We start from the raw sequence: 23,381 nt of genomic DNA, 5'->3' as shown, positions 1-23,381 counted from the left end.
GTGTGTTCGCCCGTCCATGGCCATCGGAAGGGGAGGATCGAACCGGTCCGTCGACTCCACCTGAAAATTTCCATAGTTCATTTTCAAGTTACAGAAATCTTGTTATTTTATTTTGAATAACGTAAATAAAGTTGTTAGTTAAAATTCGAACAAATAACGAAATTTAAAAATGCGTTTAATGTAAAAAAAATTGAGTACAGTTTGTTGTCAGAATTCCAAAAATAAAAGTTTTATGGGAGACGTCACACAATAGAAAGACTGGCTACAATTTTCTCCTAACTTTTCAAGCTTTTTCTTAAGTGAGGTGCGTAAAAGTTAATAATAAAATATAATATATATGCATTTCAGAACACTAACTGTATGAAGCGTAAAAAAAATGAAAACAGTTGTGCTGGATATTCACTCATATGGTGGATCGAGCAGAAGAATCTTCCCAAGGATATAATAATAATAAATTAGGAATAAATGTGGTTTATTTTTATTAGTTTAATGTAGTAATTATTGTATAATAACATCACAAGCTTGATAATTATTATTGTTATTACTTCTACTAATCAAATGTTATCAATAGACTGACTCCCCTACAAAAATGTCTGGCGACTCCCATGTGTGTGTGTGTTTATACACACACAAAAGAGAGAGAGAGAGAGAGAGGGAAATGATTTGGGGGGGGGTAAAGTTGTTATGTCCTAATATTTATGACATATTCAGAATTAAACATCTCAAGATTGGAACTTCATAATTAAATATATTCAAACTTGTAACAAGGTGTATTACATTTTTAAAACTTGAAATCATCCATAAGACACGTAAACAAGATGCATAATCGTTGCTATGCACAGACTATGTATATTGGCCATAACTGCTAGTTTACCATATACAGTAATACTTTTATATTATATATCAAAAGTCACTTTCTGCTTCTCCAAAATTCATCAGGATTGGATGCGCCAATAACAATAATTAGCTTTCATGAACATACCATAAATATAAAAATACCGTGCTGTAATGAAATGACATTTCACCCAAGACGTTCTTTGTAAGGAAAAAATGTTGATAATGTTTGCCATTATTTTTCGAACAACTCAACCAAGCATCAAATTCTGATACACAAGTTAATATCGCTCGCCAGCTCCGTGCCGAACTCGTCCCCGGAATTCTCGGGTTCGTGTCCAAGCTGAGGCATAAGCAGTATTCGTATCCATCATCAAATAAGCACTCACTCTCGTCGCTGCGATTAGCCAAAAGTGGCAAAGAGCGACTCTAAAAATAGAATATATCGCTCAGGCACTGTCCAATCTGTATTCCATTCGTGAATCCACCTAGTCTGGCTGATGCACATTTTCAATGATCTATTCGCCGGAGAATTTTCTCCGTAACACCTGCTTCAGGAGCCCTCTGTGATTCTCATTCTCTGCCACAGGTCGGCCTGTGCACAATTTGCTCTCTTTTGAGAATCACTGCTGGAACACTACGCTTTACGCACTTACCCACTGCATCCATAGGCTAGGAACTTCCTAGTAGGAGGTCTATACTGTTCGCATTTCCAGAATAAAACGTATAGAATTCGAGATTTCCATAGTGTGGGAAAATTTTTAACATTTCCGTACTGAAAATATCGCGACACTGTGGAAATCTCGAATTATACACGTCATTTTCCCTCAAGTGATTGTTTTTTGCATTTTTGGAATGAAAGGTAAAGTGGTCCCCTGTGCTATGCACCACGCCATGAAGGCGTATAGGGGGTGTGGAGTTAGGGCCTCACACTTTCTAGATCACGGCTGAAGGTGGGGATGATGTGATCAGCACCACGCCCCTGGCCGCCTTTACCCCCCAGAGTTTCCTCCAGATACCCACTTTATACGACGCTGGGTGGGTAGTCAGACGTCCTAACGACTGAGCTACAGCGGCTTATGCATTTTTGGAATAAAAACTAAAAATTTCCGAGAAGTGTAAGACACTTCCAATGCAGTAAACATCGAGAATTATCCACTTTTCGAAATGACAATTTGGAATTTCCCGACTGTTAGGGATTCCGAAAAATCAGGAAATCATTTTCCAAAGTCGGAATAGGGACGATCAGATATTTCAGATGGCGATGTGAAAAGATATGTCATCTAAGGGCTAGAATAACTCATTGATATATTATCTGCTTACCCTTTCGTAAGACTCATGCAACAACCCTGCCAGTCGACATGTCTGCGTCAACATATGTTTAACATCAATAGCAAGAATACGAAAAACTAAGCCTCGCGTCAGGTTAAGTCTGCAGCAGGTTTTATGTATTCATCCGCTCGAGAACGGAACTCAGAATCATCCGTGACAGACTTGCCTGAACCTCCGAGTTCTTCGTATCGCAGACAATGAGAGAATCGTCAGTATTGCCAGCCCCTTAACACATCAAAACCTGTACATGCATGTCAAGCGGAATGCATTTTTGCTTCTTTTTGTCTAGTAAACCATACAATTTTTAAAGTACTTTATGCGCATAGATTATTTAATAAATGTGTCCTTACTTAATATAAATCGTGAAATTTCTTCGAAACATAAGGGCATGTGTGTATATGTCGAGCACGCACAAAAGAAAAAAAACCACAGGCCCCTCTTGAATTTTTTGAAGAGTTATTGTTTCTCGTTTAGAAAGAAATAAATTTATGAATATTTTGGTTGCTTACATACATACGTTACTATAAGATACACACCCTTCAAGTTTATACTACCAAAAAAGCATGATTTCTTATTGGTGATATACAATGTAGTTTCAATTTATGAATCACTTCACTAAACCAGGAGCCAAATGTTGGTCTGTCTATTTCTTGGTAATAATCACCCTTCCCTTTCTTTGTACGGAACAGTAAATATGCGTCTACAACAAAACCTTCATTGCCGCCAGTGCGTGAAACAATAAGCTTCCTCTCCCTCGTCGGTTGCTTCAGCCCTGGCGGTGGTTTTGCACGCTCCCACGCTTGAATAATTAACATGTTTCTTTTCACGGCGATATTTTTTAATACCGCAGAGATTCTTTTGTCGTCAAACAACAAACAATCGTTTCCTACTCCTAAACTCAACCGCAAATCATTCAACACCCGAGACACAGTTCGTGCGCACATTGACGGCAAATCACCTCACGCCCTGTTTTATTTTGGTCTTGTTGCCCTTAAGGAGGAATATGTATTTAAAACAACGTGTTTGACTTTGAAGGGCGTGGCTCAGTCGGTAACACGTCTGACTACCATGCTAAAGGTCCCGGGTTCGATCCCCGGCCGGTTCAAATCCGGGAACTTTTCTAACGATGGAAGCGACACCGGCGTCCACCCAGCGTCGAATAACATGGGTACCTGGGGGAAACCCTGGGGGGGTAAAGGCGGTCAGGGGCGTGATGCTGATCACATCACCCCCACTCACGACCGGATCAAGAAAGTGTGGGGCGTTACCCCCACACCCCCTATACGCCTTCATGGCGTGGTGCTAAGCACAGGGGAACACTTTACCTATTTACCTTTATTTCCTTCGGATGATGCTCAAAATGACACTCGGGCAAAGCCGGGCACTGAACAGGAGACCTCGATTCAGCCATTCTCGCAGCTGTATAGCACGATTAAAAATAGTGGGATGTGCAACACTGGTATCACTGATTCCACGTGCTCTGCAACGTATTCAGTCTCGCTCGACTCGCTCTTCAGATTGAGTGACTCTTCCGCGCAAAAGACATTCCAGTTGGCCAATCTGCGGATCCAAGTTCGTTTGCACAATGATTGCAACCGATGAAGTCCATATCTGCTAATGGATGTATCATTTTATCTGTTTATTACAAGTTAAATAACTGTTTTGTTGCAAGTGTGCAGGTGTGTCGGAATGGAACCCGTCTCAGTGGAACTATATTCTGCGCGCACGTTTGGATCTACATATGCAAAAACCTGCTGCAAAGTTAACCTGACGCGAGGCTTAGTTGCGTAGCGCTCATTCTTAAGAGCCGCACGTTAGTTCCGGTACTATTTGTGTTGGCGCATACCTTAACTTTGTGAAGTTGGTGCCACTAGTCCAATTAGGATTATTATAATGTGAGTAATGCTAATTTATGTCATAGTAGGGAGCTTAGGCTCAAATAGTACGCACTAGAAGAGCTGGAAAGTTTTTTTTAAAGATCTCTATGAACATTAAGCGTTATGCATTACACGACACTGCTGTAACTACTAAATTTCCCACATATACCGTTCACGCTATCAGCTAGCAAGCAAAATTCTTTCTCTTCGTTCCTTCCCTCTGTTTTTGTTTCTTGTAGAAATCTGCGGCAGAACCAGAAATATCTGATCTAATCATATAGTACGTGTAAACCTATTTATTTGTGTGAAATGTGGAGTATATCTAAATCATTGAAAGTATAATTTCTGTGTAAAAAATTGAAAGTGTTGTTTTCTATCTGAAAGATATGCGTTGGAAAACAGAGAATAAAAGCATTTGTTACCTCCCCCTCCCACACACACACAGGAGAGACGCATTAAAAATGTGTGTATAAATGTATTCCCGTAATTTAAATACATCGATACTCGTGATAATAACTATTTGGTAAAGAAATAAAACACTATATAATATAAACGTATAAATTTATTTCAACTGTTCCTCAAAATAGTTTTCGTTTCTTATGTATATGTATATACACAGTTACAATTATAGATTACATAAAGTGATTTTCGCTAAAATCCATCACAGGTACCATAAAAATAATAAAATAGACGTTTATATTTCACAAACATGAAAAGTTTACAGTATATGGTATTAAGTTGTATAGAATTCAGGAGGTTAACGAAGTTAATGAAATGAGCGTTCGTAATTGTGGACACTCAACATTTCCCTAATGAAGTACATAATTACGTATAGGTTGAGAAGAATACTTTAGACGCTTCTCAAGATTTGTCGCTTAAGCTTTGTTTCTATCCTGAACACTTTCACAAGCAAATGTGCAAACAAGAAAAATATAAACTGATGTCATTTACACGACAAGAGTTATTTGACTTCATTCAGTGATTAATAATAATATAGTGCGATACAGAAAAAACCAAAACGATACTGTTTTAACGTAATTGTTATGAATTAATTTCCATGAAAATGTAAAAATATCCATCAATATATCTACATAAGCAAAAATGGAAATACCTAGAAATAATGTTTCGAATTTGAAATTAATTATTTGAATTCAAATAGGAGGATAGAAGATAAAGAAAATGTCGAAAGCAGAAAAATTGTAACAAAAGTTATACTACACTTCTTCGTCATTCTGGTACATATATAAATTCCTAGCTGATGGCACATTACAATTTTTACATTTACACTTATAGTTCAATATTATACCTTCAGTTTAGCATACGATTATTTAATAAAACATTGCAAACAATGTCTCGGTAAGATTTTGTTTCCCATAAGGAATCTTAGTTTAAAGGAAACGTTGTTCCCTCCTTGAAAATTGGAAGTAAAAATATGCCAATGCCGAAGTTGTCGAAATAGAATGATAAGAAATAGAGCTGTCGGTATGTCAGAAGTTGGATGCTGAAATATTTAGTAAACCATGCATGAAAAATCTGAAATAACAATTGCATATTTTTAAAACAGGGGGTAAAAGTACTATTTGTGCACCTGAACAAAAATTGTCAGATTTAAATCAAGACAAGACTCCGAGTTAAATTTTATGCTCATTTTCTCACATAATTCACAATTCATCCCAAATATAGTTGACAGTCATATCAATGAATATTTAACGGGTGTAAATTAACGGGGGTGAGGCATATATCCCTTCCTCTCACACACACTAAGCCTGGAAATATAGGTCAATTTTTATTCTTGTAAGATTTTAATCCCCCTCCATAACAATATAATAGTCTCATTTGTAAGACGTATATTTCGGTTATATAGTTAAGTGTAAAACTTTTCATGAAGCATGTATCAGTTTCATGGTTTCAAACGTCTACAATGCAATCATTGGCATCATTATACGTAGCTTATTATCAATAAATAAGTAATTGTTATTGTTGGCTAAAAGGACAATTAAAACTAAAAATATATTATACGTTATTAATATAACGAGAAGATCTACGTTATTGCAATAGTTCTTGTTTCGTCACTCTCCCTTGTTGATGAACTTTTTTGAAAGTTCAGAAATTTTAATTTGGTTTAAATATCAATTCTATAAAAACAGCTAAATTTGTTGTGGAAAGATATTAATATATGTGTGTAGCTCCAACAGTAGAACAGTTAATCTTTGGGAATGATATTTGTGTAAGGAATTCAATAATTTCTGTGTGTTTAGTTGTGATATAGTTGTTGTTAATAATAATAATACCGACCTTCTTCATAACGTATTGGTAACTTCGTCGCCTTGTAATCAAGGGCTCCCGGGCTCAATACCTCGTGGACTTATATCGTGGTTACAGTGGTTGGGATCCCACTTTAACGCCAGGGGTCTAGGGTTCGAATCCTAGCCTGGGCATGGATGTTTGTGTGTGTCCATTCATCAATTTCATCGTATCATCACTCATCTCAATCTTCGCAAATTAACCAAAAAGTGGCACAAAAAGCGAAGCAAAAATAAAGCAATTCAATCAAACAATCAATCAATCAATCCCACTTTAAACTGTAAGTCTAGTCTCGATTAGTCTTTCTGTGTATAAAGTGTACTTAAAAACAAACTCAAGTCAGCTCAAATAATAATAATGTATATTTATCTCCCTTTCCTAGGAGAGAATGAGTTTCCTTGTAAATATATGCATTTATTTTTGTGCCTGAAGCCAACCGTGGTTGTACCCCAACATAGCAAAAAGTTTAATTTTTACAATGTCAGTAGGGTGTTAAATTTTGCCTCGAACGAAGTCAAACGTAGAAGCACAAAATAAAATTAGTTCTGACATTTTGAGCTACGTAAAACTTAGATTGTGAATATGTGCACGGATCAATCAAAATCTTATTTAATAACTTGCTTTCGGAAACCACTTGAATCCCATATTTGGCAGAGGTAGAAATTATTGTAGAACCTTGTTGGTCTTTCGAAATAAGTTCAAACCTTGTTGTCCAATTACAGCTATTATAGTTCTTCATAAAAGAGGGAAACTTTACACAATTACGATACATTATTCGTAAGCATAATTATAAATTCAACTGTTATTTCAGATACGTGTACATAAGAATGGATGGGCATCGTTCTGATAATCGTCAAAGTAATAACGACAATCTTTGATACGAAATTGTGATTATATATATTTAAGAAATCATTTTGTTGGTAATTTTGGTAACAAATAGTATTTTTAAATGCGTTATAATATTTTCTACCTTATTTGTAACTTGTCAATTTATTCTGAACATGTTCAGGCTTTTTTCAGTAAAGCAATCCGTTTGCACATATTTAACATTCAGATACAAAGCCACCTTTGCACTAAACAATTGTTTTGTGTCCCCTGATTCAAGCAAACACTATCTCATGTCACAAAACGTGCATTTCTTAAATATTGTAAGTTGTGCAATCACTTATATGTGTTCACAAGCCGAAATTATGAATCAAACGACGGTTTGTACATACTAAATTAAATGAAATGAATAGGTATATCAGTATTTGAGAAGAGCGCCTACTTCATTTGGTACAAGCTTCATGTGGTAGCATGTTATTTTGCAACCGACAGATGAAATGTATTTTTTCCGCACTCAAAGGCTGGAACAAGGTGGTGTGCTCCAAACGAGAATATCGAATGAAAACTGTTGATAAATGTATTTACGTCACTGTTGTTGGTGGAAATTGTAATTTTTTGGCCGTGTCCAAAAGGTACAAGACCGTACTTGAAGCGAACATCCTTCAAGAATGGTCTCCTAGTTCAGTCTTGAAGCCTTGGACTGGAAGCGAAAATCTTTCGAATTGCACTTCGACTGCAGCGCCTAATACGATCGGTAGATAAAACTAAGACCACATTGTTTTTCCCGCGTGATAAACAACTTATTTTTCACCATAGAAATCACACAACATGTTTTAAAAAAGTTCTTATACTTTCCACACAATAGAAGAACTACAACCAACATCTGGCTGACTGTCAACTTTCTCGATTTCAAACAAATGAACAACAAGTGTGCACGGAAGCTTACTGCATGCTGCGGGCGCATGCGCATTGCGCGCTTTTGAACTGCACCAGGTGACGTCACTTCCGACACGACCATACTTCAAGCCTGCTTCAAGCCTTTCAGACACAACCTTTATGTAACGAGTAACAATTCTTGAACCATGCTTGTAAGGAAAAAAACTATACCCAACCTTTGAAAGACCCAGATAGGAGAATAGAAGCCTTAGAGTCCTTCGAGGACTCGACATTGACTGAGAGGCAGCACCATTCATTCTTGGAAGACTATGATCGGACAACACTTGGCGCCTTCAGCTCTTCTTGTCGACCACCTCGAAGGCCCCGGCCCTGGGTCATTCATCCCACAGACACAGCTGTTTCTGCTTCACGTAGTACTCGAACAGGCGACACTTCTTGCACGTTTTGATCCCGCACCGGTAGCTCACCACTTTCCCAGAGTTGTCCTTTCCCTTGCAGTACTTCAGTCCGCAGGGATACCAACCTATGCAGATCTCGAAGTGGCAGAGGCAGGGCTTCCACAGGTCGGAGGCGTTCGGGCACCGGGCGATCGGTAGCGGCGGGAACCTCTTCACGGCGCCGATGAGCAGGGATATCTCCCCGGCGGCTGGAAGGCAGAAAAAAACAAAAGCATGTAGCTCCAATCAATACAACGTAAAACACAATTTTCTTTGTTTTATTAGTGTGTGGTACTTACCAATGTCACATGGCCTATCTAATCCCAAACATTTCACAGAACGTTAAAAATTGGTGTGAAAAGAAGGCAATGAACGAAGTTCTGTGCTTTTATAACTTCTGTTTGGTTACGTAGAGCCAACCAACCTGAAGCTGAGGCACAATTACAGTTCCGCCGGGCCAGGAACCGGCGCGGAGACCGCCTTTATGACAGTGACCCTCTGTTGCCGCGTTTACCTCGCAGGAAGGAACTCGCAGTAAAACAGCCAATTAGGCCCACCGCTTTTGCAAGATCCGACAACATTTAAATTCCCCTCCACAAAGCAGCCAGAAGGGAAACAGGATTTTGTCAATTATTTTTCTTTTCTTTTTTTTACTTCGCTTTTTGTGCCACTTTTGGCTAATTTGCGAAAGTGGAGATGAGTGATGATATGATGAAATTGATGAATGGACACTCACAAACATCCACGCCCAGGCTGGGATCAGAACCCGGGACCCGTAGCGTCGTAGCGCGATGTGCTAACCACTCCGCCACGGGGCCGGCAGGATTTTGTCAAAACATCCGTTCTGCGGTGTAATTGCACACCGGTTAGTACAGCGGCGGAATTATAGTGACGCAACGAATAGAATCAGATTTCTCTTGAAAATACCTGCTCCAGTGGTACCGACTAAAGCAATAGGAACAAACTATTGCAATAGGGTTTACAAGGTCGTGGTGTCTTATACAGACTGTAAAGAGTTGCAAGCCGGTCCAATGCCCACACGGAATCATGTTAAGATTGATTTCAGATTGTTTGGTGATATACATATCTACGTATATTATATGTGTGGTTACACCGGATAATTTTGTTAATGTGATGAGAGATATTAACTACACATGCATGTTAGCATTAATACATTAACTGCTTTATGAGTTGCATTTAACTCACGCTATTTTTGAGTCCGGGCCCTTGTGAAGCATATATAACTCACACGTTTACCTTGGGAGTCGCGTGGTGCGCAGGTAACTCACGTTACCATGCTGTAACATACATGTTACGTAATGGCCCGACCACCCTAACCCGAGTGGTTAGCACATCGCGCTGCGACGCCAAGGGTCCCGGGTTCGAATCCCGGTCGGGCTTGGTTGTTTGTGAATGTCCATTCATCAATTTCATCATTTCATTACTCATCCCCATCTTCGCAAATTAGCCAAGAGGCACAAAACGCGAAGTAAAATAAACTAAATCAATCAATCAATCATGTTACGTGATGGGCAGCGTCCTAGGCAAAACACTGCAGTAGGTTCGTGGAAATCTTACATGTTGATGTCCTTATTGTTACAATTAATATTGACAATTTAATTCTAAAAACGTGGATCAAATTAATAGAAGACAATAAAAATTTCGTTCTTCTATTTATTTTTAACAGAACCACTCAAGGTTCACTCCAGATACAACTAACTACTTGTGGAATGACAAGACACTCAACAACAAACAAATTAAAAATATATGTATGTCTCTATTACATTACTACTGTTTACATGTATATAAGCTGATTATCTCTGAAATATTTAGACTCAAATATACTTTAAACTGTATTAATTCAAGCAATGTATGAAATCATTCACGTCCATAAATACTTTGTAGTTTGAAATGTCATATTTTTCACATAATTTTATATTGTTTATGTATTAACTTTTTGTTTACACAATGCTTTGTGAACACTGTAATTGGGGCATGTGCGTGTGTGTTCGAAATAAGTAAATAAATAAACAAATAAATGTCGTGAGTCACATACAGTTACAGGCAGTTCTCGGTTGAAATAACCCCATTGATGAATGGGATCATTACAACCCAGAAGTGTCCGTGACTGAACAACTCACGTGGCGTGCAGTGTAAAAATTTATTATAGAAAACAATAACAAATATTAAAAATCATTAAATTATAAAAGATCGTTTTGTTTTTATTATATTTTCGTAATAAAATGACGTACCTCCAAGGATTTTTTTTCTAGTGTGTTAAGATCAAACGCAGCAACTTCTAACAAGTTCTCGCCTGCACTAAAAACCTAGAATCGCCGTCTTCTCTGGCGGTAATTTGTAACGGATTTATTCTTTGCTTCTCGTTAGGGACATAAAATCCACGTTTACTGGAAACAAGTATTCGTATAGGATTCAAGTCCCCCCCCCCCCCCATCATGACGTTTCGCCACCGGTGGGAATCCAAGGTTTGATTATTGAGCGGATCCACTCCGGGAACCACAAACCACTTCAGCCAACGTGCCGAAGCAGAAGCTAATAATTAACTGCATGCATAACCTTCGCTTTACCTCGCTGCGAGGCCCAGAATTTGAGGTCAGTCTCTCTGGCGTAGGTGGCCTCCCCCGCCTCGCTGCATGTGTTGGCGACGTGGCGGGAGATCACGGAAGACTTGTTGAATTCAACAAAGAGGTCCATTGTGAAGTTCTCCCGGCCTTTGTCCTCCTCCGCTATTCGTATGGTTCCTGGGTTTTTCTGCAAAGAGAGAGAGAGAGATAGAGAAAGCAAGGGTCAGAATGGAAAGGAACCAGATTCACTTCGTCAATATTCAAACTTCGGACACTTGCTTTGTTCCACATGTAATTTATTTACAACCACAGTTACTTATTTAGAAAAATGACTCAGAGTTACGTTTACTTTAAGAAGTAACTTGTACAATTACTTTTTGGTAGATTAGATGTAACTCTTATAATATAAGTACGGTATGCGCCAAAATATACAGTACTGAAACTCGCGCACTTCGAACGCGCATGTCCGTTTGTCGATGGGGCATAGCTCCAGCCGCTCGTGTTCTCAGTAGTGAAAAGAAAGTTGTAAACTCGCTAATAGTGTGTATGTTAGTGTTTCTTTCAGGATAAATAAACTCACAGATGGCAACAATGTAATGTTCGTCTTTTAATTTCAGTACTGTATATTTTGGCGCATACTGTATGTGTTTCACACTCGTGATCATTGAAAGTTAACAAAAAAATATTTGTGAATCTTACAAGAACAAAACAAGCTGTTTCTAGAAGTTGCTGAGCCCCTGAATGCAGATCTCATTTCAGAATTTCTCCATCGGGCTCAGATATCCTGTAAAAATGTTTTTTGTATTTTCGTACCTCAGCCTATGTTTTATATGTATTGGTCGAAAGGACACGCTTTCACAAAAGTGCTACAAACGTAAAAGGTAATAAATCTGTTTCAGTATACAAAGGAATGAAGTAAATGAGTAACATAAAAGTATATAAACATACCTAAAAATGTTTCCTTCCCGATTTCCTACGAAACTTTGCCTCAGGAACATCTCTTCGTAAGATCCAGCAGTAGTCGGACAGCATTGCGGCACTCCATTTGCCTTGATACCGCTCATTTGCCTTGATACCGCTTTTCCATTAGAGCAATGTCTTGGTGAAACGGTTCACCATGTTCGTCACTAACAGCACCAAGGTTAGTTGGGAAGAAGTCCAGGTGATCATTCAAGAAATGTAATTTTAGAGACATGTTGCATCCCATACGTTGGTATGATCTAATTAGTCCATGTACAATATCGCGATACTTCTCTGCTTTATGATGCCTAAAAAGTTTTTACGTACACTTGTAAAAGACTACCATGCCATTTTTTCAACATCTGTTAATTGTTGAATGAAATTCTCGTCATTCATCAATTCCCTTATTTGAGGTCCTACAAATATTCCTTCTTTAATTTTGGCATCGCTGATTCTTGGGAATTTCTTTTGCAAGTACATGAATCCACGTGAAGTTCTGTCCATGGATTTCACAAAGTTTTTAATTAGTCCCAATTTTATGTGCAGAGGAGGGAGATTCACATTTTTGGGGTCAACAAGAGGAGTGTTGCCACATTCTTCTGTCCAGGCACTAATTCACTAGGAAGAGGCAATTTTTCCCCACAATAGTGATTTTTTCTGTCTCTGCTGTTCCACTCGCATAAGAAGCAGCAATGCTTTGTGTACCCAAGCTGCATGCCAAGCAGAATTGCAATTACCTTGAGATCTTCACACATATTCTATTTGTATTTCTCATATTGGATATTTGTCAGAAGCTGTTTCAAGTTCTCATACGTCTCCTTCGTGTTAACAGCATGATGAATTGGTACTGTTCGAAATTTGTTTCCATTATGGAGAAGTACAGCTTTCATACTAACTTTGCTGGAATCGATGAAAAGACGCCAATCGTGTGAACTGTATTCATGGCCAAGACAATCCATAACGGATGAGATGTCATTACAAAAAAACATGTCTCCTTCGTGGGAGAAATATTCTGAGAAAGTAGTATGGCGGTCACGAAAAACACACACTTTCATATCGCAACCAAGGAGATTCCAACCTTTCAGTCACGAAGCTAAAAGTTCAGACTCTTGCTTAGACAAATTTAAATCCCGCGTAAGATCCTTCAGATCCCCTTGTGACAATAAGTGTGGCTCCATTGATGAACCGGACACTTTAAATGTTGGGTCGGCAGTTTCTTCACCTCTTGCACTTTCTTCCCCGTGTTGGCCACATCAATCATATTCACCCACAGTCACATTCTCAGGCGGTTTTGGTACCGGCAATTCCTCATTGTGACATACGGGTCTCATGGCTGATAGTAAATTTGGGTGATTCCAGCTATTTTGGTCAGGCAGAAATAACAGTCTGTTGTGTAATCTGATGGTTCCCTCCAAACCATGGGAACAGCAAACGACATGTGACGTGATCCTTTTAACCAGCTTGTCAGAAGTGTAACACAGGTCAAACAGCATATGTGGGGGGCCCATGTTTTGTCCTGGTCCCCAACTTTACACCCAAGATAAAGTTCATAGAACTTCTTTATAAGAGGGGTAATTCGTCGCTTTTGTGACTTAAATGTCAACTCTCCACATATATAACAAAACGAATTGGGGTTATTTACGCAGGTACGAGGCATTTTCTTATGCACTAACACTACACACTATTTCTGAAACTTCGAATCACAACCCAATCAAAGGCAGTCACTTCCCACTCTGTCAGAACTCACAATGCTGAGACTCACGTGACAACAAACAGCACTGCGATTCTACGTGTTCGGGCATGACTCATCAACAGTGTTGCCATGCCTCTCTCTTATTCACAATTTGGTTTGTTGCAATTGGAGGAAGGTCCCTGTGGCCTTAGGAACATGCTGGTCATTGTATGGTCATATAATGACTGTTATTCAACAATATCTGTAGAGTAAATATAGGTTAAGCCACAGCCCAATAGGCAGAATTTTCATGAATTGCATTAGGTACAGGTTAGTGTGTAACAAGAAAACTGAGCCCGATAGGAAAAAATTGATTTCATTTTCGAATTCAGCACCATCGACTTACCTTAGAACACCATTCACATTCCTTGTAACAAATTTCATGTTGACCAGTGTTATTAATACAAATTAAGTTAAATATGTAAAAATAGATAAATAATATTCAAATTTAAAATCAGTACTTTTTTATTTCTCGTTAGTCTTCAAGGCATAGGCGCCGACTCCATGGGGCTTGGGAGGGCTCGAGTCCCCCCCACAATGTTAATGATGTGTGGGCAGAGCCCCTCAAATAATGTTGCTTAAGAGGATCTAATGTATTATTTTGTTTCTCTTGTTAAGTTTACTCTGAATTGTGCAACATGAACGTAACTTTAAATACACATTTAAAATGTTCTAGACCATCAACTTTGGGGGGGGGGGGCTATGACCGGAGACAGCAAAACACATGACTTATTACTATATACTAAGTATATAATTATGAGTATTGTTAACATTTTTACTAAAAAGAGTTTCAAAATAACGAAGTGATATGACAATTATACCAGTATGTTGTTTAGTGAATTCTGAACAATTTAAGGTCGTAAACACGACTTTCAGGCAATATTGATATGTACGATATTTAGTTATCCTCGAAATCTCTTCCTCTAGTCCAAAGAATAAGGGGATAATAATTCTAAAGTCTGAGTTTATTTAACACTGGCTTGCAGTAAAGTACGCAAGGAAAGCTTATGAAATGTCTGTATTGCGAAAGCGGAAACGGCTATGATCAAAGGCATTATTCCTAAAGCACGGCGTGCTGTGTTTTTTTTATTATTGCAAAATTAAATTTAAAAAGTAAAATATTGTAGCAAAAACAAAAAAGTAAAACTAATTTTACTGCGATTTGTGTTAGCATTTATGTAAATAATTAAATAAAACTGTTAAATATTGTAAATATTCGTTATTTTATGGGTACGTCAACACTAAGGTTATTTGCACCCGTCACATGTCCTTTCTCTACACCTATGTTGCGAACATTAAAGCACACCCATGCCCTCGACAGGACTCGAACCCGAGACCTCCGGATCAAAGAGAGTTGAGTCGACCACCCAACACGCTCGGCTATCGAGGCTGGCATAAAACTGTTATGTTAGCCTATTAATGTAAATACATAGCCTACTTTTAAATAAAAATGTTAATTGTTATCTAAAAAAACAAATGAGCAGACACGAAAGGCATAAGTAGACTTTGAAACATTTTCTAAACGTTTTTCATGTTACATTTCATTTGCATGAGGAATATAATATAATAGCTGCTTAAAAAGTGCTGTACTAAGACGTAATTTTTGTTTTTAAAAAAGGGAGGGAGTGAGTCATTCATTCATATATTTCAGTGATCAGAGACCCCCAATAATTTTGACAATTATATTAAATTTGATTACTATTTATTTTAACCTATCTATTTTTTATTGTATAAGAATGATGTGAAACAAAAGCTCTGAATATTACCTATTCATTATGTATGTATATATATGTTGTATGTCAGGGTGCGGAAATTGGCGAATAGTTTTCGTCAGTCCAAGAAAATGAAAATAAAAATACAAATACAAATAAAACATACAATGTTTAAAAATGAAAAAGTAGAGTTAAAGAAATTGAAAGTAAGCTTCGTGCTTGAAAAATTACGTCATGAAATACGTTTCCTCGTAACACAAGTGTGTGTGTAAGTGTTTCAATTCTATTACCTCTATATTTTAGTATTTTTATGTATTTGCATTTTTGCATATATCCAATATATTGGTATATTATATTTCTGGTGTGTACGGATGATCTTTTCTGACAACACCCAAATGTCAGTTATCTTATCCTTTCATGTAGTACAACACCCTGAACTAAATTTTGAACACTTTCGAGGTCTACTTTGGACTCACAGCCAGTAAAATCCTTTATGGGTCTCATGTTGTGTCATCTATATACGTAATTCTTATGTTTGTTCCTGCATCCATATTAACTTATCACTCATCTCATCTTGGCATTTATCCAAAAGTGGCAGAAAAGAGAAGTAAAATGAAACAATCAATTAATATTTTATTTCTGTTCTCTTTAAGAAATCGTAAGTTTGTTCATTATGCTGTTGAAACGTACACAAAAGTAACTCAATTTCGTTACTTTTTCCCTGAAAGGAGTACAGAAGTTACAGTTACACGTTTCAAAAAGGAAGTAAGTGCTCACAGTTACCGTTACTCGAAAAACTACGAGTAGTTGTTACTTATAATTATGCCATTCTATCTCAGACCATCACCGATTTTCTTCGGAAGATTTGATTTATTTTACTTCGACTTTTGTACCACTTTTGGCTAATTTGCGAAGATGGTGATGAGTGATGATATGATGAAATTGATGAATGGACGCTCACAAACATCCATGCCCAGGCCGGGATTCGAACCCAGGACCCCTGGCGTCGTAGCGCGATGTACTAACCACTCCGTTACAGGGACCGGCTTCTTCGGAAAAGATATATGAAATATAGTATTGGGAGACCTATTATAAGCTGATTTTTTTTTCTGTAGCTCATGATAATAAAGCTATAGGCCTGAAAAGAAGTGAGATGACTGTATATTTTCAACTCGCATTCTTTACTCAATACATAATTAACTTTGTTGCACTTCTAATCTTTCTTTAGAGATTCGTCACATACTTCACAATAGTACCGAGTGTGTCTCCAATCCAGGAAAACAGATTTATTAATTACATATTTTCTTGATTAATTTCACAGGAATTCGACAGTAAACCGGGGTTTCCTGGATGCCTCTCACTACGGTTGATTTAATGCTTCACTTCACATGAAAGCAGTAGAAATGATAAATGGCAGAAGGCGGTGCGAGAGGAGCCCACAGGAAACAAGAGAGTTATCTGGAAATTGTAAATCTCAGTCTGGTAGTGATTAACATTCACTGGTTGTTCGTTTTAGGGGTGATCACTCGTAACATTGAACTTAATAACTTCGTGCTTAATTTACGCTCATGTGATGCAGTCATAAATCAGTAATCCGCGTAATTATCCCATATGCAAATTTTACTACAGAGAGATTTAATTGCAATCCAATTGCTTTAAAAGATTGGATTGGACAATTAAGCAATCTAGCAGTCCACAATCTAGCCCGTTATATCCAGCAAAAGGCTTAGCATTTTACGCTTTTTCTGGAAATAAATATTTACGCCAGATTCTCCAAAATCATAATTATTGAAAATATGGAGTGAAGTGAATTCGTGTTGACCGACTCAATTACCAATTTTGCTATCTTTGATTTTTAAAAAAACTTCGTAATAACGTCAAATGTAGGAATCCTTGATGAGGAAAATCGAGTTGATATTCATTTAAATTTTAATTTTGGTTAAATTGATTTGATTGCAGCGAGGGGAAAAATTAAAATCGTGTTTTTGATTACTTTTTTCGGCAGTTCTTGGCATGTGTCCGTGTATATGAGTGTCGGCTATTAGCGACATGGGCAACACCAATGCCTCACGTGTTCTCTCCGATCCATGTTACCACGGCAATCAGTTCATAGATACGGACCCCTGAGAGTACTGAGTCAGCCATTTTGGACACTTACACACGGTTTTTCACGTAGTCCCACAGTTTAATTCAGTGGAGTGATATGCATTCAAGATGGTACAGGAACATGTAATCATTACGCTTTCTTGGATGTTTCCAATATAAACAAATCAGAAAATGTGATATAACGGCAACTAAAATTAAGACCCATTTCTGTTTCTTTTATGAAATGCAAGCCTCCACATTTTTTGTTTGTTTGCAATGATTGATCTAACTGAGAAGTTTTTACCTTGTACGCAATTTTACTCGCAAAAGGTAAAGTTCCCAGCGCAGATTGCGTCGTGCAGGGTGGCTGAACCCCAGTGCTGTTTTATGCAGAGAAAAGGCTGGAAAAAGTCCGTCCTTCTTAGATCACCCACCCCGAGAATCAAACTCTTGTCTCCCGCGTGGCAGCAGACCCCCTAACGGCTAGAGCACTTCGGCTCATTTTTCTTGAACTTATAAAAACTGTGCGTTTTCCTCTGAAGCACAGAAAGGTGGTTGTAATGAGATGAATTAATACGCCCACAAATTACCAAATAAACCATTTGGCCGCGGTGGCTCAGTCGGTAACGCGTCTGACTACCATGCTAAAGGTCCCGGGTTCGATCCCCGGCCGGTTCAAATCCGGGAACTTTTCTAACGTTGGAAGCGGCCCCGGCGCCTACCCAGCGTCGAATAACATGGGTACCTGGGGGAAACCCTGGGGGGTAAAGGCGGTCAGGGGCGTGATGCTGATCACATCACCCCACTCACGACCGGATCAAGAAAGTGTGGGGCGTTACCCCCACACCCCCTATACGCCTTCATGGCGTGGTGCTATGCACAGGGGAACACTTTACCTTTACCTTTACCATTATTTAAGGTATTCTGAATTCAGGTTATTTCACTGGTCCAAACCGCACAATAAATTAAATTACTTTTGATTTCCATCAGCAGTCAAAATCTCCTCAGAAGTACCTTTACTCTGGTAAACGCCTTTCCTTGTACAAGTATACATGGGAATAGGGTACTCCTATAACTGGTCAGGGTATGGCAAAAATTTGTCAAAGTTTACTCAAAGTGTTCTTTCCTGAAACGTTAGTTCGAACTTTATCTACAGTTTAAAAGTGGACTGCGAAGCAACTTCCCTACTTCCGGACAGGGGTGATAAATATTATGCCATAGTGAATTTCACTATCCTAGTTGTCCCAAGTGCAAGAAAACAGTGAGCATGTAGGATATCCAGTAAGAAATACAATTTCAGTTAACAAGCTTAATGTTCTAGGTTTCCGAAGATGGCCCAGAACACAGTTGGAGCATTCTAAGAAAAGTGGTCGTAATCCATGGGAATAACAAAATGAATTAATCTGAAAAGTATATTAGTATTTTTAACTGCAATAAGGTTTGAATGTTTGTGAATGCATATAATTTGCATATTTCACTAACAAAAGAAGTCAAATTTTGCTACATTTTTGAAGCATCACACACGTAGCACATTTTTCTTAATGTTTTTCAAGTATTCAGACTATCATAACACTCTTTTTTTTTCATTTGTTAGCAGACACCACAAACTACTTCATAAATCTATGAAATCAAGTCATTATGAATATTTTAATCCGATCTCATGTCTATAACCTTACATTTTGTGTGCGAAATGTCACGCACGTAACGCTAGAATGCCCCATTTTCGTAATGTATGCACTTTCTTTTGAACACCTCATTAACGCGTTAAGGTCTTAAACTCGCCAGAATTAGTTTCGTCGTTGGACAAGGTTTAGGCACAATCTGTAGCTTCCAAGCAAAAAACAAACAGCTCTGTCATTTTTCAATTAATCAGCAACCTACTAATAGAGAAGTGGCATCTACTAATTATTAGGTAATTGCGAAGGAGAGGGTATAATTTTAGAGAGCGCGAAATACTAGCTCTCTCCCTCTCTCTCACCTGTCTGAGCTTGGCCATGGCGTCAGAGGAAATGAATTCTCCCTTTTGGAAATGACACAGGAAGCACATCACCTGGTACTGACTCTGACCTCTCTCCTCTTCCCCCAAAACCAGTGCCTTTAGGATTTGGACATCCTGAAATATAGGAACAATCGTAAAAACTATTTGAGCACTTATTAGACCGGAAAGAACACATATTAAGCAAACACAATGACACAAACAAATAAGGTTGTAATGTGACAATGTCGAAAATAACCTTATGACTATTTAAAAGTGACTCATATGTCTTTAAGAAGACCTGTAAAGTTACTTTAAATATTAAAATTATTCATTAATGAAAAAAAGTCATGGTGTACTCGCAAGAGTCCTTGAACAATTCTACACAACCACATGTTTGGCGTTTTAGACTAAAGAAGTTAATGGGAAAACATGGAAGTGCTATTGTATTTTTTTTTTTTTATTTTTTTTTGCTTAGTTACATACAGTGCAACTTAAGGTTTTGTGCTCTCTTTATACGTGAGGTGAAGAACAATATGGAAATTTCTGTTGTACAATTTTGGGAGAAATAAATACGGACATAATTCAACGACTATATGCACTTAAGAAACATAAAAATTCTTAAAATGCCAAAAAAAAAACTGCAACTATGCCGAAAATGACCAATAAATGAAAAATGATACAATAATAATATTCTTATTATTATTTTATATTGTACATAGTAATATTGATTTTATTATGAATACTACTACTACATCATTTTTTATGAACAACGTTGTTCCTCGTACAAAAATTTCGGACCTAAAAGAACCATCTACTTCCTGTGGTGAAAAACCTCCCTCAAAATATTTCTGTGTATATACCCTTGGTGTCGAGATACAATGGTACGTGGTTATTCGAAAATTTTAACAACTGAATATCTACACAAAAAACCGAGTGTGTGCGCGCACGCGCCACGCGTGCCATTAGCACCAATATATTCAGAAATTTGATCTTCGTGCAAAATTTTAGAATTATTGATATAAATAGGAGAAATATACTGACGGGGTGAAGCTCATACGAAATGTAATGTAATATGTAAACTGTAAACACACTTAAATTTTTGTTGATTAAAAATTCAGTAATTTTATAGGCAAAAATAGCAAATATTTTGTGTAGAATAATGTACAAAATACTAATCATTTTAAACAGTAAATAGTGTAATTATTATTGAACTGTAAATAAACATGGCAGTTGAAATTTGGAAACTATTATTTAAAATATGCCAAAATTCAGCTACAAAGACTATAAAAATTATGTTAAGTTATAATTATATAATACATCCAGAAAGTTTTATTTTCACTACAACAAAGGTACTGAAATTATCAGTTTCATTAACACACTCAACAAACATTTCCATAGAAGGTTCATATATATACAGTATCAGAAAAAAATATATTTACATATATTTATTTTTCCTTTAATCAAACTGTTCAAATATTTTACAGGTCGTTTACCAGAAAAAGCCTTTGTATAGAAAACATATCTAATGCATGGTGCCAAAAACCATACAAGCATTTTTTTTAAAAAAAAATTAAAAAATCGATTGAAATTTTAAAAATCCGATTTAAATAAAAGGAAGTCATCAAAATGATTTTTTATTGAAAATCATGGTTTCTATCCACCCTGCTTACGATTTGAAAGATCTTTGGGGATTTTGAGCGGATTCTTGTTTTTAGTTTTCTTAATTTGCGTCGCTTTTCTACATTTATAAGGATGATTGGTGATTAGAAACTCATGAAGGACACTCACAAAGAATCACTCGTGGCGAGGCCGGAAATCGAACTAGGAACTCTCAGTGCCGAGATCGTGAGTCGACCATTCAACACGCTCTGCCTTCGAGCCGCCCTTAACGAATCACTATAAACTCGAATATTTGTCATATTCTGAAACTGTGCCACAATGATCCGAAATTTCTTTCCTAGAGGAAAGAAATAAGGGTTATATACGCCTTTGCCATACCTTAATGGATATTTACTTAAACGCTGTTACCGTCAGAAATTGTTAGTGTGGTGTGTGCACGTGGTGAAGCAAGTTGGCTTCTTACGGTCGTGACATGGATTCATCTAACAGACCCAGCAAGCAGTTATTCAATGTTCCACGGCCGAAATGTATCGTCGTATGAATGATGTGTACGGGAATGGGTGTCTGTCACGGTGCACAGTGTTCAGATGGCAAGAGAGTGACAAGATTTGCTGCGGCGCTTCTGCTGGGAGGTCCTCCCTATAGTCTCGACCTGTCTATCTGAGATCATCTTATCTTCATGCCACTAACGTTGCTGAGGTCCGGGATGCCATTGAAAGCTGGTTCCGCGGCCAGCCACGGACGTTCTCCGCTTACTGCATACGCAGTCTAGTCACGCGCTGTGACACGTGCTTGAACCGCCAAGACGACAGGCGAATCGCTATTACTTTCTGCACGTTCACATTAGAGTCCTGCATGAGACCACTTTCGCTCGCTCGTACTCGTTCGATTCTCCCACCCTCGAGCGTATGCAATCGAATATCATTTTAATGTGACAATAATCACAGATACATAGAGGAGAAGGTCTAAATATGGGCGAAGGTTTAAATATAGGTTTTGGAGTTATCAGCGCTCCCGGGTGCTGCAGCCTGGCAGAGGCTATGGGAACTGGTTATCTGTCAAGGTCAAAAGTTGCGGCGCCAATTCGCAAGAGAAAGTGGTGGTTAGTTTCGGCCTTGGACGCTATTATATAGTTGCGACCTCCGAAAACTTTTTGCAGGTATGTTTTAACTCGGCGTTTTCTGAATTCTCATCTGCTTTGTATAGGTTATGATATTAGCGGTACATAAAACAAATGTGGGCTTTTATAATGCCATGATTTGTTTGTAAAATACGTACCACAGAGAGCGAAAATAAATTGAAGAAGAAAATAGCGTCATGGTCTAAATATGGGCTATGACATGAGGTCTAATGATGAGATCACATTTTCAACAAATATTTGAATGTTTTTCTTAATTTCGATTTTTCCCATTCCGCGTGATTTTCAAAACAACGTATTATTCATAAATATGAATTTTATAATGTTTTAGCGATAAATGACTGTTTTTTAAATTTTAATTGCTTTTTGTGATATTGCCACTAGTAGCCCATATTTAGACCACAATTTTGAAATAAATCATTTTACCATTTTCTGGAAATTGCTTTTTTTTAAAAAAAAAAAAAAGAATGGAGACCTTCTATACTTCAGCATGCTACTACATTTAAGAATATATATCATAGATATGCATTTTAAAGGCAGGTGCTTGATATATTAATTTTTTCCCTCCGAAAATGACAAAATAAAAAGGGGGGCCCATATTTAGACCTTTTCCTCTATATGTAAAATATCCGTCTTGGTAGTTTCAGCCCACAATCATCTATTTCATTTTCATACGTCACAGTTTATTGGTACAAGAGTGAGTCATAAGTCTTGCAATATTTCCACAACCCTTATCCAATATTTCCACAACCCAAACAGCGGGTGCGTGTATACGCCGTGAGCGACTGTAAGGACAAGGGCAAACTGGCCCAAGAGGTGGTGTGGCACGCGGACTAATTACACGGAGAGCGCCACTCCGTCAGCATCGTCAGTCAGTTGTGAGTGGCAGTGACGATGAGTGTTCAACAACGTCTGATCCGTGAACTCTTACTGTATGAATTCGAACTGGGGCATAACGCTGCGGCAGCAACCCGCAACATTTGTCATGCGAAAGGGGTAGGTGCAGCGAACCACAGCACAGCAACACGTTGGTTCCAGAAATTTCGTGCAGGTTGCACAAATGTC

At 37.9% G+C, this 23,381-nt stretch overlaps 1 protein-coding gene across 1 annotated transcript in view; it reads right to left on the bottom strand.

The window, feature by feature from the left end:
* Positions 1–7,596: 7,596 nt before the first annotated feature.
* Positions 7,597–23,381, bottom strand: part of LOC145985978 (out at first protein-like) — a 65,789-nt gene continuing 50,004 nt past the window's right edge. The window contains exons 3-5 of the mRNA XM_083120137.1: positions 19,559–19,693; positions 11,095–11,278; positions 7,597–8,715 (exon numbers count right to left, since the gene is read on the bottom strand). Coding sequence (XP_082976263.1) covers positions 8,444–8,715; positions 11,095–11,278; positions 19,559–19,693 — 591 coding nt within the window. The 3' untranslated portion in view covers positions 7,597–8,443. The remainder of the gene's footprint in view (positions 8,716–11,094; positions 11,279–19,558; positions 19,694–23,381) is intronic.

The sequence above is a fragment of the Lepisma saccharinum genome, chromosome 1 (assembly GCF_977018435.1).
Source record: "Lepisma saccharinum chromosome 1, izLepSacc3.1, whole genome shotgun sequence".
Classification (NCBI taxonomy): domain Eukaryota; kingdom Metazoa; phylum Arthropoda; class Insecta; order Zygentoma; family Lepismatidae; genus Lepisma; species Lepisma saccharinum.
The sequence above is the reverse complement of the archived record's forward strand: the minus strand, read 5'-3'. Positions and strand labels throughout refer to the sequence as shown.